This window comes from Neoarius graeffei, chromosome 27, assembly GCF_027579695.1.
Source record: "Neoarius graeffei isolate fNeoGra1 chromosome 27, fNeoGra1.pri, whole genome shotgun sequence".
Taxonomy (NCBI): Eukaryota; Metazoa; Chordata; class Actinopteri; order Siluriformes; family Ariidae; genus Neoarius; species Neoarius graeffei.
The window spans coordinates 50,146,461-50,165,389 of NC_083595.1; the positions used below are offsets into that span (position 1 = coordinate 50,146,461).

At 41.3% G+C, this 18,929-nt stretch overlaps 1 protein-coding gene across 13 annotated transcripts in view; it reads left to right on the top strand.

Annotated features, from left to right (window-relative positions):
• tjp1a (tight junction protein 1a) overlaps nt 1-18,929 on the top strand; it is a 92,803-nt gene that overhangs the window by 37,526 nt on the left and 36,348 nt on the right. For 8 of the 13 annotated variants that reach the window (XM_060911075.1, XM_060911081.1, XM_060911083.1 and 5 more), the window contains exons 2-11: nt 3,733-3,789; nt 10,916-11,040; nt 11,128-11,230; nt 12,194-12,464; nt 13,183-13,286; nt 13,714-13,900; nt 14,013-14,148; nt 16,328-16,455; nt 16,610-16,718; nt 18,587-18,737. In XM_060911075.1, the coding sequence (XP_060767058.1) occupies nt 3,733-3,789; nt 10,916-11,040; nt 11,128-11,230; nt 12,194-12,464; nt 13,183-13,286; nt 13,714-13,900; nt 14,013-14,148; nt 16,328-16,455; nt 16,610-16,718; nt 18,587-18,737 (1,371 nt within the window). The remainder of the gene's footprint in view (nt 1-3,732; nt 3,790-10,915; nt 11,041-11,127; nt 11,231-12,193; nt 12,465-13,182; nt 13,287-13,713; nt 13,901-14,012; nt 14,149-16,327; nt 16,456-16,609; nt 16,719-18,586; nt 18,738-18,929) is intronic. The other 5 variants (XM_060911077.1, XM_060911078.1, XM_060911082.1 and 2 more) reach the window with 1 other exon arrangement.

Genomic DNA, 18,929 nt, shown 5'->3' on the forward strand with positions numbered 1-18,929 from the left:
AGATTGGTGTCATTATAGCATGTCGGAGCGGTTCATGCCAGGCTCGAGTCCGATGATGAGTTGCCCAATAAGAATCCAGAATGTCATCAAAAGACGTATTTTTTTTCTCAATAAATGCAGGTGATGTTAAAGCCTATTGGCAGTCACGAGGCAGACTGCAAAACCACAGGGCATCAAGGCCACTGTGGCCTTACGGCAGATATTTTTTTCCAAGGGCACAAGGCCAAATTGAGAGGGCACGAGGGCCATGGCCCTCGTGAAATTCCTGCCCTGCCTCTTGCCCATAGTCAGCTGGGATAGGCTCCAGCTTGCCTGCGACCCTGTAGAACAGGATAAGCGGCTACAGATAATGGTTGGATGGATGGGTAATATTTCTCGATCATCAGCTGTCCTATGAAAATCCATGACCTTGAGTTTGGCATTTCAGAATCACTCAAGGTCAAAGGTCATGGTGCCAAATTCAAGATTCAAGATTTTTATTTGTCATATACACAATAACAGACACAGCGGTTTATTATTGGGTAATGAAATTCTTATTTTGCAACTGCCTGACCAAACTACGCTTACCAATATAAAAAGAAATATATATAATATATGGAATATAAAATATAAAGTGCATATGGAATGCAAAATATAAAGGTAGAGTGAAAAATGAAGATAACATTTAAAAAAAAGAGGCAAACAATGTGCAAACATAGAGGTAGATATACTGTGCAATGTCTTTAAAAAAAAAAAAAAAGAAAGCCCATATGGCACTTCCTATAAGTTGATAATGGTAAATGTCTACCATCAACCGTTTTCAAGTTACAGCTCTCTGAAAAGCTGTGACCTTGAGTTTGACCTTTCAAGGTCACTCGGGGTCAAAGATCATGGTGCCAAATGAAAGGCCATGTGGGAGTTCCTATATGCTCATAAGCATCTGTCTATTGGCAACCGTTTTGAGTTATAATGGAAAATGTTGACCTTTCCCGTGACCTTGACCCGATTTTTATCCCCAAAATTTAAGTAGGTAATCTACGGACCATTGCCCACCTACCCTGAAAATTTGAAGTCCATCCGTCTAGATGCTAGATTGTTAACAGAGAAACAAACAAGGTCAAAGGTCATGGTGCCAAATGAAAGCCCATATATGACTTCCTGTATGTTAATAATGATAAACATCTCTCTATCTCTAACCGTTTTTGAAATGATAATGGAAAGTATGCACATTTTAGCAATGACCTTGACCCCCAACTGCTAAGAAAACTATGAGAGACCCGTCATGTAGCACATCAATGGGAGCAGAATTGAAAGATGAACATTTTGGAATTGGGTTGAAGTAAATATGATTAATATGAAGGAAAATATTGCGAAAAAACAATTTTGACCTTTTTGGTGACCTTGACCAGATGACCTTCAAAATGTTGGAGGTTCTGTTTGAGACCAATGCTCATCTATCCTGAAAGTTTCATGAAAATTGGTCCAGCCGTTTTCCTATAATGTTGCTAACAAACACACATCCCACCGAAAACAATACCTCGCCCCCTGGTGGTGGACTCCGTCCTGGCCGAGGTAATTAAGCGGGTTAATGGAAACATGGCTACTGAAACCTTGAGCATCAGCCGATTTTTATTCTTTTTTTTTTTTCTTTTCTTTAAAAAGTGCTAAGCTTTAAACTGAAATTAAACATGTGGCGAAAAGCATGGCTTGCACAAAACATGCACAGCTTTCATAGAAAAATCACTTCCATTGCAAACATAGTAAATATCATAATAGAAACATCCATGTGTGTGAATTTTCTTTTGTATATTTAATTTATTTTTCAAATCTAAACTAGGGATGTTAACCGATGACCGTTGGTTGACCGAATCAACGTCAACCGGTTAATTTTTTTGGGGGGTTGTTGGTGAAAAAAAAAAAAATCAATCATTTTGAAGCTGCTGATTTTGGAACGGAGAACCTGGAATTCTGTGTTTGTAAACGCTTGGGCATGCCATGCGGTGTAAGGACAACAGCTGACAAATCAGAAACACCCATTCAGTCATGTCCCGCCCTCCCGCTGCCACTTGGCGAAAGAAAAAGTGTAGACACAGGCTTTTTAGCTTACAAATTACTATTCTGGTTTTTTTTTTTAATTATTATTAGAAGGCACATGGAATTTAGTCCTGCCTTGGCCAGTGCATTCTCAAAGTATGTTTCGGTCTGTAGCCAACAATGCATGTTATTGCAGATTATATCTCTCCACACAAACTAAAGGCACAGATGCCGACTTTTTCACGGCTTTTTCATGGACTGTAACGGCATTTGCTTATGTAGTAATTTTAATACAGAATTTACTCTGATGAAATTATTCAGACACTTCAATGCCACCCCCCCCTCCCCCCAAAAAAAACGGATCTGCACGAGCCATGAAAAAGGCGCGCCGTTTGCATCCCTGTTTAAACTCATAGGTTAACCGACTTTAACCGGCTAATGAGGCTCGGTGGTCGGTCAAGATTTTTTTTTTAGTTTTCGCCATCCCTAATCTAAACAAGACTGCCTTAAAGGTGGGGTATGAGATTTTGGAATAACGGTTCCCGCAAGCCATATTTTGAAAAGAAACCCGCCCGCCCTCGCCATGCTCCCACCCCCTGCGTCTCCACCCCTCCTCCCCCTTATAAAGCCTGAGAAAATCAGCCTTTATAATGGGTGTCTATTGCGTTACACACCAGTGGAGCAGAGTGTAGAGAGCTTGGAGAAATAGCTCAAACTTTCTCATTTAAACTGTGTTTTCAGCCCCAATTTTCACTCCACACACACAATTTTCTCAAAAGTAGTAGCCACACTTGTCCTGATTCACACAATGTGTCTACCTACATGATAGGACTTGCAGTTTTTGAATGAGAAGCCTGAAAGTGAAGAGAGGACAGCCGCGCAGCCACATAGACTGCCATTATAAACTTGGCAGAAAAGTCACTCGTTTTTAACTCGCTCTAGTGAACTCATTTTTTACACTACAGACAAAAAAATTACATCAGTGTGTTCAGGAGATCCTTGTGGCACTCAATGTGAAAGAATTTTGTGAATATCTCCTTCCGTTTTCATGTAAATCCCCGTTGTTTGGAGGGAGCACACTGAGAAAATTCTGCGCTCTGTATGACACTCTGCTCATTCTCTCTCACACACACACACACACACACAGAAGGGCCGGGCTGCTCGCAGGCTTCAGTCTGATTGACGTGTCAGTATCCAATCATTTTGAGGTGGTACTTCGATATGATTGGATGGCGTTTTTCCTTTATTTTACACTGTAGACTGGATTAAAATATTTAGTTTTTGGGTCAAACCTTCTATTGTACTGCTTGCAACATGGGTATGAGGAGCTTTTCAAGCAATATGGTAAAAAATACTCCTGAAAAAATTCTCATACCCCACCTTTAATACGCAACTGCATTAAGATTAGTACCAAGTGTCTGTCTCTTTCTGTACTTTTCTTTAAATTGTTGGTTTATTTATTTATCGTGTAATGTAGTGGAAGAATGCAGTTAGAGGAAGGAAATGTCAGATTTTACTGACCGTGAGTCACTAATCCAGCTGTGCTTTCAGAGAAGAAATGTATTTTTTTTCAAAGGCAGGTTTCTAGTAATGATACAAGATGCGATGTGACGATCTTAAACTTTACGGCAGCGTTCACACTCTTGACTTTTTCATTGTGTACACTGGCTATATATCATTTAAAGTGACTGTGTGTGTGTGTGTGTGTGTGTGTTACAGAGTGCAGCGATGGAGGAAACGGTTATATGGGAGCAGCACACGGTGACTCTTCACAGGGTGAGTGCAAGAACATCATCTGTTAAACCCTCCTAGCATGATGATGGGGTGTGTGTTTTGTAGTCCAGCTGCAGGAAGTCAGGGAATGGAGTCACAATAGCGCTCATGTCTCGAAAGGCAGGAAGTTGGGGGGAAACACCACTGGGCTCCTTTTCCTCTTCCTGTATAGAGAAAGAGAGAGAGAGATGAAATTATTCTCACTCATCTCTGTTCATTATCTCTACCATTTTCTTTGCTGGCTGTGCTCTGATTCTGATGTCTAGCAACTCGTTAAAATAATAATCCGTGTAACTCTAACATCTGGATCAATAAGTAAGGAACCAAACATTTCAGGATGTGCTGTGACAGAAAAAAAAACAACCCAATCTGTTTGGATAATCTTGTTCCATAGCAGGGAGTCTCCGAACTGTTCAGTATACAGCGTAGCCAAAAGTACATGGACACCTGACTGTGACACTCGTATGTGGTTCTTCCTCAAACTGCAGCCACGAAGTTGTGTAGAATGTCTGTCTGTCAGCTGTAGCTTCACAATCCTTCCCTGATTCATCACGCTTCTGTCACATGGCCCTTTCTTGGAAGAAAACAAACGGCATCAAGATGTTTATCCCGGTACGTGAATAGTCACGTGATGCGTGTTTAATTCGTATGGACTGAGATTATTTCTGATACGGAGCTAAAACGCTCGTCTGGACAGAGATCATTTTCATTTTAAAGCGAAAACGTACTGGTGCGGATGTAGCCTTGTTAAGGTGATGATACACGGGGCAACTTTTTGGGCAGTCGGAACGATTTTGATTGTTTTGGCCAACTTTTTAAAATCATCCAATCAGAGTGCTAGCAGTGAATCACATGACCACTTGAGTGAGAGCTTCTGAAATTAACAAAGATGGCAGCGTGTCAACGGCAGTGGAGTGAAGGAAAAAGAGAGACGACTTTTTATGCTGGTAAGTGATGTTATGTTCCAGGCTTTCGTCTAAACCGGGGAACAGGGGCTCTGCGCCCTCTTACCGAAATGCCGATTGAACCCCAAGTCACACTTAGGCCATGCACTTATATGTTACTGCGCAACATGCGATCTTTCTCAAAATGATCTTTTCTCTGTGAAAACATCCCAGCAACACCACGTGACAATGTGTCTGATCATCAAATACGTTATAATTACTCCAAAAATATTCCAGTCATAGTAGATACACCGCCAGACGGTGCAAAAACAATCCGAATTGGTGTTTTCCAGACTGAGGCGCCATGTTGTTTACTTGTTGCGGCTGCTCTCGCGAGATTTGACATGGGTTACATACAAGGTCAGCTGACTTGTAGAGCGAGATTTCTCGAGACTGAATGACCTTTCGCCCACCGGCGCGGGAGTTTTTGACAGAAGTGGTTCGCGAGTTGTTTTTGTTGACACTTGGGCATTTAAAGATGTCATCCCGCGGCACGAAACGGAAGAAAGCCAAAGACTGTCCGGAGCAGAAGATGATTACTTTTCTTTTTCAATGTTGGCAATGTGTTACAATTTCCCTCTCAGCCTCAGAATGTCCCATTGTAGCCTCAATTTTTCAAAGGCTTTGCACGGCGGGGGGGACAACTGGGCCCCCCCCCGCTTCGCTCCCTCGCCATGGTGAGCGCCCTCATACTAAGTTTTTCTAGAAAAACCCCTGTGTTCTGTGTAAACCCAAAGTGGTGAATTTTACCTCATTAAATGTTTAGGAAACCAGCAGAGCCTGGGTTGGAATTAAGCGCAAATTGCTGCTTGCTAACCACTGCTCCATAGAGACTGAATGGGATGTGGCTAACTAGCAGTGGTTTTTGCTAACATAGTTAGCTGAAAGTTATTGCTAGCCATGCAGGGATAATGTTAGCTCTCTTGAGTCAAGTTAAAAGCAGGGCTTTGAACCAGAATTTTTTTCCTATTGGTTCATTCCGAACAGAAACGGAATTTTAACGTTTCCGGTTTTGGGTTCCACCATTAAATAGACGTTCCCGAACCGGTTAGAACAAAAAAATTTCGTTCCCGGAACGGTTAATTACGTTCCCTGTCAGCTGTTTAACAAATGGCTATAAAATTATGTCTCTGTCTCATCCAGCTTAAGCCAAATGTAGGCTAATTCTATTACAACCTTCATTAAATAAGACAAGAAATAATTCAAAACAATTATTATTTCAAATGTTGGCAATTTGGATTCTCAGTATGTCTTCCCATCTACACAAACAGAAAAAGTGCCAAAAATGAAAGAGAATTCGTTTAGTGTGTTACCAAAGGCTAGTCAGGCCCTATAGAGGGCTACCGCATGACGTCACCGCGCCGCGAGATTTTGTTAGGCGCCATATTGGAAGACCAAGTACACATCTATGCAAGTACATACATACATAAAACAAACTACACCTGAAATGTAGCCAGGGCCGGTTCTGCCCTAATCTGGACCCGGGTGCAACATCGCGCACCCCCCCCCAAAAAAAAAAAAAAAACCCAGTCTAAATCAGGACAACCATCACATAACTATAACTATAAACATTTTATATCAACTATTTTAACTAAATGGGCTATAATAAATAAGCCTGCAGGCAGCCACGGCGGGCTGCCTCAGAAAACTAACCATTTGTCCTACCTTAAAACTCGTTTTGCATTTTCTGCCTCCTTTTTTGTATTTTCGACCCTCCGTTTATTTTCTTTCCTTTTCTGAAAACCCGATTTGTGTCCAGACATTTTGTTCTGCTACCAACGAACTAACTCGTCAGGTCTCGTCTCTCGAGCCCGCGATGATTCCCGTGGGAAGGGCAACAATTGATACATTTTTACAAACAGCCAATAGGGAGGTTGCAACGTTCAGGCTCTTCTTTGCTCAGACACTCAGTAATGCACTTACTCACTTATCACGTGGAGACGTGATAGTAGTCCACCTTCCCGCTCTCTCCATTCAGTCAGCGAACGTCACACAGGAAGTGAACCCCAGCGGGTCATAGAAACTTGCGCAGGAGAAGAATGACTTTTTTATTTGTAGGCTACGGAAACTTTGAGGAACGAAATAAAAATCGGTATTAACCGGTTACCATTATTTTTAATAAGCGTTTCTGTTCCGGAACATAAAAAATAATAAAGTTTCTGGTTTCGTTTCTGTTCCATGTGAAATAGAAAAAGTTCCCGGTTTTCGTTCCTTGAACCGGTTCAAAGCCCTGGTTAAAAGTGATGGGCAGTTCATGATTTATTTATTTAAAGTTGTAATAGAGATTGTTTAACTTATCTGATCTGATACACAGACAGAGGATCTATTAAGTTTTGTTCCAGAAGTGATGCAACAGATTTGCTCGTATCTGATTGGTTGTTGTCTGTTGCCCCGTGTCTCACTTGATTTACCCGTTGGTGGCCACATTGCCCAAAAAGTTGCCCCGTGTATCATCGCCTTTAGTTTACTTAAGTCTACTTCTGAATGAATTTATGAATAAAAGAATAACGAGCTTCTAGAAATAACCTGAGACCGATGTTTGGAAAATTAGTGACTAATCTTTCTTTCTGCACCCATCATCCACAGACAGATGGAAACAGGAAGACGGTGGTTTCACTCATTTAATTCAGTGTTTAAACAATACAACTTTTGATGTTTATTAATTTCATCAGTTTGTATTTTTATTTATTTATCTATCCATTTCGTTAGTGCTGAACTAGTATCGTTACCGGTCTACCATGCCGGGACTCCCATACCAAACCCAATGACTTGGTCCTGAACCAACCCTAATTAAGTATTTACAGACCTATATATGAATCATCGAAATGTCTTTGAGAATCTTGATGTGAGATTTTGCGGTTGAACTCGAACCAGCATGCTCACAGTCACATCCCCACTGTCAGGAACACTTGGACAGGGTTTATTTTGAGTTTACTGCGTTTATTGTCAAGCTTTTTTAAAGCATTGAGTGAGTTTTGTTTTAGTCACAGGAGAATTATCTGACGGTGCTGGGTGCTTGACGATTTCAGACCAAAACTTGGGGAAGAGTGAAGAGGTGCTGAGTGTTGGGGAACATCTGTAAAATGATAAAACATGAATAAGTGCTCAAGGGTAAAGGGTGGGTTTTTCAAACAGGTTTTTCAGCCACTTATTCTGAGACCGTAGATTTTTCCAGGTTGTGTCCTACTATGAAACTTTAAAAAAAAAAAAAAAAGTCAAAAATCTGTAGATCTGCGTCCTTCTGTTGTCAGTCTTGAATTGTTTTCAGCCAAGTTGTAAATAAATAAACTGGGAATGAATCTCAGACTTGACTCCCAAGGGCACATGGTGTGGAGGATGTGATCGAGAAGCCTGAGGAGGTGGTGGTGTTTTTATAGCAAGGTTGTTCATTAGCTCAGAGCGAAAATGGTGACGTCTCCGTTTTCAGTGTTAATTTGAAACATCAGCACTGATTAACACGGCTATTAACTCCGACTCAATTATCACTTCTCATCTGACATGGATGAAGTATTTCCTTTCTGACAATTTGGAAAAAAAAAATTTAAATAAAAATGAAAAAAAAAAATCACACACATTAACAGTGTCCTCACACTTTGTACTTGTAATGGTGTTAGTCACAGAATTACTCGGCTATGAGATTGTTAATCAGTGCCAGGAACTTACTGTACCGTGTGTGTGTGTGTAAACACTAGTGGAAGTGCTCTTAGGTCATGCTGAATGTCTGTGCTGGCTTTGTAATCGGAGCAGAAATCCACTAACTCGTACGATGAAAGTAAATATTGTAATTGGAGCTCTGTGTGACGTAGTTTACAATCTTAAAAAAAAAATTAGAGATATAGTTGCACCTTCTGATGGAATTTGAACTTGTGTTACTATTGCCATGTACACACGTAGCCGGGTATTTTTAAAACCGAACATTTTCCCCCCCTCCGTTTATAAAAATGTTTTATCCACACCACCTCGTCTTCGAAAAAAAATCCCTTCCACACATAACCGAACATCTGCGTTTTCAATCACATTCATAAGCATTCCAAACCTGTAGATGGTTATTTCCCCAAATCCTACCCCCTAATCACATCGCCTGTGCTCTTGGAGCAGTAGTTGGGCTTCTAAAATTAAACATGTAAATAGCACCTGCACAATAATTAACGCTTTCAAGGCACTCCTCCGATCCATTACTCTTTAGCTAGCCGCACACTACGCCGATTTTCAGCGTACCGAGCCAACTGAAGTCGCGAGTCAGGCGTAAAGACTAGTTTTCGATGGTACCGACTCATCTCACAGCCGATTCAAAAAACTAATCGGGAGCCAGACTGATCGGCGAGAGTCGCGAGCAATAGCCAATCATATCTTTCGCATATAACACGTGACATCATTAAACACAATTTCTAGCGCGAGAACTACGTGTTGGTAGCACCTAATGCAGGTATATACTGTAATTCCATAGACTGAAGCTTTATCCATAGACACAGTGGGCTGGAAAGCCACTCTGCTCAAGTTGTGTGGCTGAATTCCAAATCGCTTTAACTCCCCTATATAAGTGCACTATTTAAGGTTGGGAATAATAGCTCATGCAGCCTAGATAGTGCGCTACATATTCCGTGTTGTGTCATTTGTAATTCAGCCTGTAGCATCTTCAAGTGTTGGATTTAACAGTAACTATATCCAATAGCCAATCACAAAGCTATTAAGTTGTCACGTGTCGCTTCAATCGCGACTGCACTCGTTAACAGTCGGGAGTCGGCTCTGAAATGGGTCGGTTCGGTACCGCGTGGATCGCCGTAGTGTGCGGCTAGCTTAAGTCCATGCTTTATCTGGCTTCTGCAGTAAACAAAGGTCGCACGTTTGACGTCAGGGCAGATTTGTTGTCATTTTTTTGGCGCAGATTGTGACGTTCTAAAACGCAAACCTCCGGTTATCTCTGTCCACACGAAAAGGCATACACGGAGTTTTCAAAAATCTTCACTTTGCCCGGAGTTTTTTTAAATATTCGTTTTTGATGTGTTTTCATGTGGATGACAGGCCAAAACGTAGAAAAATATCTTCGATTTAGCAGATACCCGGCTACGTGTGGACGGGGTCTATGGTTACTTTTTGTTTGTTTTGGATACCAGTTTCAAATTTTGAGCCGAATTTTCCATTTTTAAAATGTTTACTTTTTTAAAACAGATTATTTTCCCCATCTTTCTCAGTGTTGAATAATTCCATACACTAAATATTTGTGGTTTCCATTTTTCCTCGTGCAACAGAGCTGTTTAATGCCAGTGTTTCATGTCATATTATATATTATTATTTTTTGCATATCAGCCACTTATTTCAGTTTAAAAAAAAAAAAGGAAGTGAACTTCTGATAGTTCTCATGCAAAAAACATCCTTCAGGTTAATGTATAGGTGTGTAGCTCCAGGTGGGCGTGTCTACGATGTTTCTATACGTTTGTTTGCAGCCAGTTGATCGTCTCCTCCTTTGTTGAGATGACATCACACCATGGAGGACATTGAGTGTGCGTGAAATCAGGTTCACGATCATCAGACACGCCTTAAATACAGACTTGTATTTATGAACCTCCTCACATTTTCCACAGGAGCTCGGTGTTTCAAAATCTGAGAACGCTGATGAGTGCTTCAAAATTCAACAAAAAAAACCAAAACAAAATTAGCATATGAGTAAATTGCATATGAGTTGCATCTGGAGCGATTGATTAGTTGAAGTGTGGAAGCCCCGCCCCTTCTCTGTATATTTTGCATTAGTAATCTTTTAGATGGTGGCTGGGTGTTTATTTTTTATTTTTATCCCCCCCATGCTTGAAAGATGGCACTTAAACATCGTCAGTAAAACAAGAAAGAAAGAAAATCCATCGTTATACATTTATATATACTTGGCGTCCTTGAGAGATTCATTTGTGGTGTTATAAATGGGACAAAATTAATTAACGGACGTTTTTATGGCTGTAAATAGTCAATGTTGCTTTCAGGTTTCAAAAAAGGAAAAATGGCATGATTTTTGTTTTTGGGACTGAAAATAAATAAAGCTAGGCCTCTAAACATGTGAAATTTTAACATTTTTAGAAATAATTTCATTGGTGATGATGATTAGAAGGTGGTTGAAGATGTGATAAACGGTCCTGGTTTCGGTGAATAAATGTCGAAAATGTTCTTGGTTTTTTGACCCATATTGTTCTTCGCAGGCTCCAGGATTCGGATTCGGGATCGCCATCTCAGGAGGACGAGACAACCCTCATTTCCAGAGCGGCGAGACCTCCATAGTCATCTCCGATGTTCTGAAAGGAGGACCAGCGGAGGGGCTTCTACAGTGAGTCACTCACCGATCCCGCACAATCACCAGCTTCAGCACTACAGTCTGCTGTAAATCATTTCTCTACGTGTGTCTGCTCCACAGTGAGAATGACCGAGTGGCGATGGTGAATGCGGTCTCCATGGATAACGTGGAACACGCCTACGCCGTTCAGCAGCTGAGGAAGAGCGGCAAAAACGCCAAAATCGTGAGTCGTACCCCTCTGATGGGTTACTGTGAACAGGAATCATAAAAATGTGGGAAACATAGAAGCCAGGATGGTTTAACTTACAAGTTTGACACAGTAGATGCTCAGTTGAACGCCTTAACACTCAAAATCCTACAGAGGGAATTACGAGATGAGTTTAAAACAAAAACCCGCCATTTTGAACCATCTGTGCGTGTGTGTGCTCGAGAACCATAACGAGTGACGTGTATTTTCCTTCTCTGTATAGTCAGCGTTATCGAATTAACAATCTGTATGCTGATTTGATGTAAATTAAATCCTTGCATATTCAGCGTAACTCGTTTAAAGTTAAGAAGCGCTGCTGTGTTTACTGTTCACGCTGTGAGACGCCATTTTGATTTGATGTTACTTGGTGAACTCAGGGTTGACAAGACCGCTCGGAGTTATTTATTTATTTATTTCTCTCTCGGTTTTCTGACCTGGAAATTGAGTTTATAATGTTCATTCAGATGGACTGTTTGTTTTTTGTCGTTATTTTTCTGGGAAAGAACATCACACTGTACTGTCTTTTTCGGATTTGTTACTGTTTTCATTCTTCTTTCATTTTGAAAGAGGGGGGAGGAAAAAGTTGCTATCTGTACATGTTTGCGTGTTTATCGAGTAAAAATAGTTATCAGTGTAGCAGGTGGTGGGAAGTGCGTCGCTCCGACGTACAGATTAAAAAAAAAAACGCTTTGCGTGTTCGAGATGGAACAAATTGATAGATTGGATATCAGATGTTGGAATAAATTTTGATTGGAAGATTGGATTTTGATTTCAAAAAGAAATTTGAGATTTGACACTTTTTTTGCTTTTAAAAAAATATATGATTGATTTTATAATTTATACTTTTATTATATGTAAAATAGTAGTTTGTAAAGCGAGCGGTATCAGATAGGTTTCAGTATCTGATTATTTTTAATCCGTTACTAATCTTTGTGACAGACCATTCGGCGTAAACGCAAAGTTCAGATCCCGGCGTCTCGAGCGGGCGACAGGGAAACCATGTCCGAGCGTGAGGAGGATACAGAGGACGAGGAGTTTGCCGGACCGGGAGGCGGTGCCAGCGCAGGGACGGGCAGACGCAACGATCGGAGCGCCAGCCTGGGACGGAGGGAACGGAGTGCGTCCCCGCGGTCCGACAGACGCTCTGTGGCCTCCGCCGGCCCGCCACGACCCTCCAAAGTCACGCTGGTCAAGTCACGCAAGAACGAAGGTGAGTCAGGACCTGAGGCTGTGTGTAGCTCGACAGCTTCATTACACAAAGACAACAGTGACAGCTTTCAGAAAACTGCTTTAATATTCCATCAAACACAACAATGTTTGGAAAAATGTTTAATTTCATCAGATCGTCCTGATAAAATGATTTTTACCTTCTGGGATTTTTTTTTTCTCGTTCTACGTGATATCTAAAGATCAGCTGGTAGAAACGATTAAATATCATATTTCTGATATGTAATTATTATTTATACTCTGTATTGATATTTTAGTTGTTTCGATTTATTTACACTTATCAACTAAATATATTTTAAAATATTTGTGGACGAATAAATGAAAAGCTGATGCGTACTTTGACTAACCAATTAACAAAATCAATCTAATTAATGAATTATTAATAATGAATTCATAATGAAGTATTATGTAATTATTTAGTTAGTTTTCCTACTGGAAATGGTTTTTCACTTTTTGGTGGCTTTCATTTCCAGAGAGAGTAAATAGTGTGTGTGTGTGTGTGTGTGTGTGCGTGCGCGTGCATGTGTATGCGTATAGTTGAAATGCATGTTTATATAGAGGAACGGCTATGACTGGAATGTTTTGCTTACTTGATTACATGCAGTAGGAGGACACAAGCTGCTGTCTCTGAGACCTCAGCTGGTGTGTGTGTGTGTGTGTGTGTGTGTGTGTGTGTGTGTGTGTGTGTGTGAAAATCACAGAATACGGCCTGAGACTGGCCAGCCATATTTTCGTGAAGGACATCACACCTGAAAGCTTGGCAGCCCGAGACGGAAACATACAGGAGGGAGACGTCGTGCTGAAGGTACAGTCAGGAGAGAGGGATGGAGAGACTTCTAGAGGCACAAACACCGAAAGGGAGAGAGTCAGAGAGGGCAAGAAAGGGGCAGAGAGAGAGAGAGAGAGACAGACTGAGCATTTGTAAGACCTATGTTTTATATTATATATTTCTTTGAGAGAAAAAAAAAGCTAAAAATAAATAACATTCTTTTCCCAATACAAGCAAATATAGAAATAAAGGATGAGGCAGATGCAAGATCTCTAGATATTTTCGTGATCGGGAGACAGACCGACAGGTTCAGTGCCGCTTTTCTTGCCTCGTTCCAAGAAAGGCTCATTTTTAAAATTCGCGCGCTCTCTCTCTCTCTCTGTGTCTCTCTCTCTCTCTCTGTCGTTCTCTGTGCGTATCTCTGTCATTCTCTTTCTCCGTGTCTCTCTCTCTCTTGTCCTAGATTAACGGCACCGTGACAGAGAACCTGTCCCTGATAGACGCTAAGAAACTGATTGAGCGCTCGAAAGGCAAGCTGAAGATGGTGGTGCAGCGAGACGAGAGAGCCACGCTCCTCAACGTTCCCGACGTAGACGACAGCATTCCTTCCGGCAACTCTGAACGAGACGGTGAGGATGCTCTGGAAAAATGTAATTTCTTATGCTTGTTGTTTTTGTTAATTGTTTTTCTCACCTTTTCACATGAATTTCATAAAGTTAATTTGTAAACCTTGCTTTATTTATTTATTTATTTATTTAACAGATATTTCAGAAATCCATTCCCTCACCTCTGATCATTCCCATGAACTTCTGCGTGGCAGTCGCTCTCGCTCTCCAGACAAGCGCTCTGATCCATCCGACATCTCCGGCCAGTCGCCTCAACAGATCAGCAACGGAAGGTAAACACTTCTCTTATAAAACATGTACACTGAGGGGGAAGATAACGTCACTGACTGGAACCACGGGGGAGGGGGGACGGACTTCGTCCAAGTTGATGATTTAAACATGGGCTGCGTTTCATGACATTCCTGTATGTATCTTTACGCTTCACTTTTCAATACATTGTAGTTATAAAACACTAGCATTTTTTTTTCTTTGTAGGTCTTGTTCTTGAGAAACGTTCTCAGCATGAACACGGGCGTACACACTGCCGAATATGTGCACACGGTATCCCTGTGTGAAAATCCTAAATGAAACATTTTCATAGAATTGGCTGCACGTGAACCGGTTCCTGCCCCGCCCATCGTTTAGCTAATTTGCATATCAGTATTTCCACAGATACGCAGCAGGCTCAAAAGGGAAACAAAACTTTTTAACAGAATTGCAGTCAGCAGCAGAAACGCACCTGCAGCCAGAACTTGCATTGTTTTTAGATTTTTGTACAACTTATTATTTGTTGTCGTGGCAACGTCAGCATCGGTGCATCATTCGCATTATCACCTTTTTTTCTTTCTTTATCTTCTTGGTCTGTAATGACTGGTGTCTCACTGCAGGCCCGTTTGCCCATCGGTTCTGCAGAAACTCCTCTCCTTGTAAGTACTGGGTCGTGCCTGCAGTAGGTTTTAGACCGTTAGTGTGATTTTTAGATGTAGTATTTGTTCCTTAGTGTTTGTTAAAGATGATCATCACCTCCGCTCCAAGCAGACACTGTCTTCACTCATGTCACAGTAATGTCACTTTAGTGCTCGTTACTCGGGTATTTAAGCACCACAGCGTGCGCGTACAGCCGCGACAGATTGTCTTGGAATTGGACCAGCGACACTCCACAGGATACAGCAGCCAATTTCCACACGAGGGCATGTGACTGGACACCTCTAAAGAGACTGATATGGAGACTGAAACATGAGACGGGATGTCTTGGGGGCGGGAAGCCCTTTGGTGATTGATTGTTTCTACACATCAGATAAATCAAGCTGATATCTACAGCACTCACCGTTTTCTTTTAAACCGTAATGGGGGAATTGGCTGATGTTTTGTTTAACACTGATGAGGCCTGTGCTGTGTAACAGCTGTTTGGAGATCGATTGCATTTATTAACAATTCAGGCGTGTGTGGTGGGGGGGGTGAAACCGGAGCAAGAAGTGAACTCTGGTGTCTTAAGTGTCATAGAGCTCTGCTATTGTTGTATACAGCAGGACAGAAGTCTCTGTGTGTGTCTGTCTGTCTCTCTCTGTTTCTGTCTGTCTGTCTGTCTCTCTCTCTCGTGCACACACAATCTAATTTTCTTTCACTTTGTCTCTTTTTCTCCAGGGGTCACCGAATGACCAAACAAACAACATTTATTAATAATAATACATTTTATAATTTTTTGGCCTGTTAATAACTGTTAGCAAGCTCAGATTAAAATAATAAAATTGACTTAAAACAAATGTATAAATCTGAACCACAGTGAACTCCACATTCCTGTTTGTGTCATTTCCAGTGTGTGCGTGCGTGCATGTGTCAAACTCACTTTCTGCACTGGAAGCACTTCTGTCACACACTGCTGTGGAACTGTCAGACCGTGTGTGGTGTAAAAATCCCAGACAACTGGATGCGTGCTCGCTCTCTCTCTCACGCGTGCGCACACGCGCGCACACACACACACACACACACACACACACACACACACACACACACAGCTCCATCCCAGGTGTTATTTTTGACCGCCTGTGTGGGTTTTAGTAAAATACGGTATTCCACAGCAAAGCAACTTTTTTCTTCTTTACTTACAAATTATTGTATTTTCTTTTATCTCCTTGTTTGCTCACTTAATTACATCTATTTTGATGAATAATTAATGACAAACCATGAGTTTGAGTTAAATAGGCAGGGTTTTATTGTTTGTTTTGGTGTATTTTGTCATACTCTTGGTGCTCTTAATAGGCCTGTTTTATGCATTAGATAATTAAAAAATATTATTATTATTATTATTATTAGTAGTAGTAGTAGTAGTCGTCGTTGTCGTAAACAGTAGCAGTAGCTGATCCAGACACATGCTTCCTCAAGCACGTGTGCCACTGCTACAATTTTTTTTTTTTTAAATTGATTATGTAATGAATAATGTTTACATAAAGGGTGTGTGTGTGTCTCTCTCAGCCACAGGAGTCGGGATGAGGAGCGGATCTCAAAGCCACCGGTCATGTCCAGTCCTGCGAAGCTGGTGGAAGACGCGCTGCTCGTCCCTGGTAACGAGGAGACAGACAAACAGATTCCTCCACTGCCAGGTTAGAACCACGTGCATGCGCGCACACGCTCGCGCTCTCTCTCTCTCTCTCTCCCTCCCCCCTCTTTCTCTGTCTGTCTTCCTTACTTGCCTGTTCTCATGTCAGTCTGATCACATTCACACCCTTCACTTCTATTTTTGGCGTGTGTGTGCAGAGCCGAAGCCAGTGTACGCTCAGCCCGGACAGCCGGATGTAGATCTGCCCGTCAGTCCTTCTGATGCCCCCGTACCCATCGCTGCACATGATGACGACAGCATCCTGCGGTAAGTCATTTACCAACCATATTCACCTGTCGGCCATGTTACTTGTGATGTCACACTCCGTGTGGGAGGAGTCAGTTAACACACATGGAAAAGTGGACCAACAGCCTGACCCTGGATTCACAAAAGTTTCAGAATAACTTTGGCAATGAAGTAAAAAAAAAAACACACACGTGATACAGAGGACACTTTGCTTTTATTTGGACATTAGATTTTCTGTCTTGGGTTCCTTGTGAACAAAACATCCAGAAATGACCAAACTCCTCTTTTCCAAGAGCAAACCACAACCAAATACCTTTATTTCTGATATTCTGGAAGTATTTTCCCCGGAAATGCAAATGACTGTGACTTTAATAGTAAAGGATTATGTTAAGGGAGCATCTACAAAGTGTGTGAAGTGGATGAGGTGGTGAAATTGATTTCCTACAGATTTGATTATTACCCTGCATTCATGTGCTCTGGGAAGATGATATTTTCCAGTTGGGAAGTGGTATTTACCAGTGTGTTGTGTTCACATGCTTTTGTTGTGGTTGACAAATTAAAGATGGTGGACCAGATTCAAGTTAGCAATAGTTAGTTAGCTATCGTTAGCAATAGCGTCTGCTCTGGATAGGTAAAAACAAACCATAACAACGCATTTTTAAAGGAAACGGATTTCTAATGTATTATATTACACTTGTTAATGACGCAACATTGCATAGACACCAAAAACTACCCACTAGTACTAGTAAAAAAAAAACTTTAGTAGCGTACAATGCTTAGCATTCAAGTGTCTTGTACCGCTCGCCGCCATGTTGAAAAGGTTAAAGTTCATCTCATCTCGGCAACTCGTGTATCAAAATTTTCTACGAGTTGCCCAGTGGAAAATACCACAAGAGGGGGCGTTCATGTGTGTTTTCCATGTCGGCGTTTGGTATTTACCATAATTCCCATAGCACATGAACGCAGCATAAGTGAGACGAAACCCGCACCAAATCCTTTAGCGTGAATAAAACCCTTTCAGCACCAGTTTCAGCCATAAAACCACATCTGTGGGACTTTTACAACGTCATGCACTTTTTACACGGTCCCTTAATCACTTGTGGCGGCTTCTTTCGTCTGCTTCTTTTCCTCTTCACCTTTGTTGTCTGTCTTCATTTTTCTTCCACTTTTTCTTCTACTTCACCTGCTTCTTAGTATTATTTCCTTCTTTGTGCTGTATTTCCTTCTTTTCTTTTTCATCTGCTTCAACTTAATTTCTTTTTTATAGTTAATCTTCATTTCTTTTTTATTATTAATCTGTTTGTTTTTTCTTTCTGTTCTTTTTGTCTCTTTTCTGCCTTTTCCTTCTTTTTCCTTCTTTCTTCATTTTTTATTATTATTATTATTATTATTATTATTTTCTTTATTCTCCATTCCTCTTCTGTTTCATTTCTTTTTCTTATTGTTGATCATCCGTTTTTTCTTCAGGTGTATTTGCACTTGGCAACCCAAGCTCGTTTGACTCCCGGAGTCCTGTTTGTTTGATTATTGTGATCACTGCATTCAGGTGCGGTTCATTTGGACCACTTGGAAGAGGTGCGGTCAGGCGTGGTTCAGTTGGTCCGTGCACAGTGTGATCGCAAACCACATGGAACTCGAACTTGATTGATTGGTTGATTGATTAACCTGTTTCAACTTCCCTTAATGATCTTTAGGTTTTTCAGTTTCTTGGGAACGGAGTGCCCTAAAATGATCTGAAGTTACCTTTGATCAGTTACTGTCTGTCCCTCACTGTGTCCTTCAGCCTGAAACAGTGTTCCTGATTAATCTTGCTGAAAGTTTTTAAATCACTAAGATAAGTGTGTGTGTGTGTGTGTGTGTGTGTGTGTGTGTGTGACCGACATGTACAGACCCAGTATGAAGCTGGTGAAGTTTAGGAAAGGAGAGAGCGTGGGTCTGCGCCTGGCAGGAGGAAACGATGTGGGGATCTTCGTGGCTGGAGTTTTGGAGGACAGTCCTGCTGCTAAAGAGGGTCTGGAAGAGGGAGATCAGATACTCAGGGTGAGCACAGTGACCAGCTTTACGCATCTATAACGCCGTCCATAAACACTCCATGTTGTAAAACACTAACACTTTGGATTAAAATACCCCCCCCCCAGCATTTGACTTTGTGTGTATGGTTTGCTTTCATATGAAATTATTTTTTTTCCTCAGTTATGAGTAGTAACATTACTTGGAAACCTCTGTAATGAA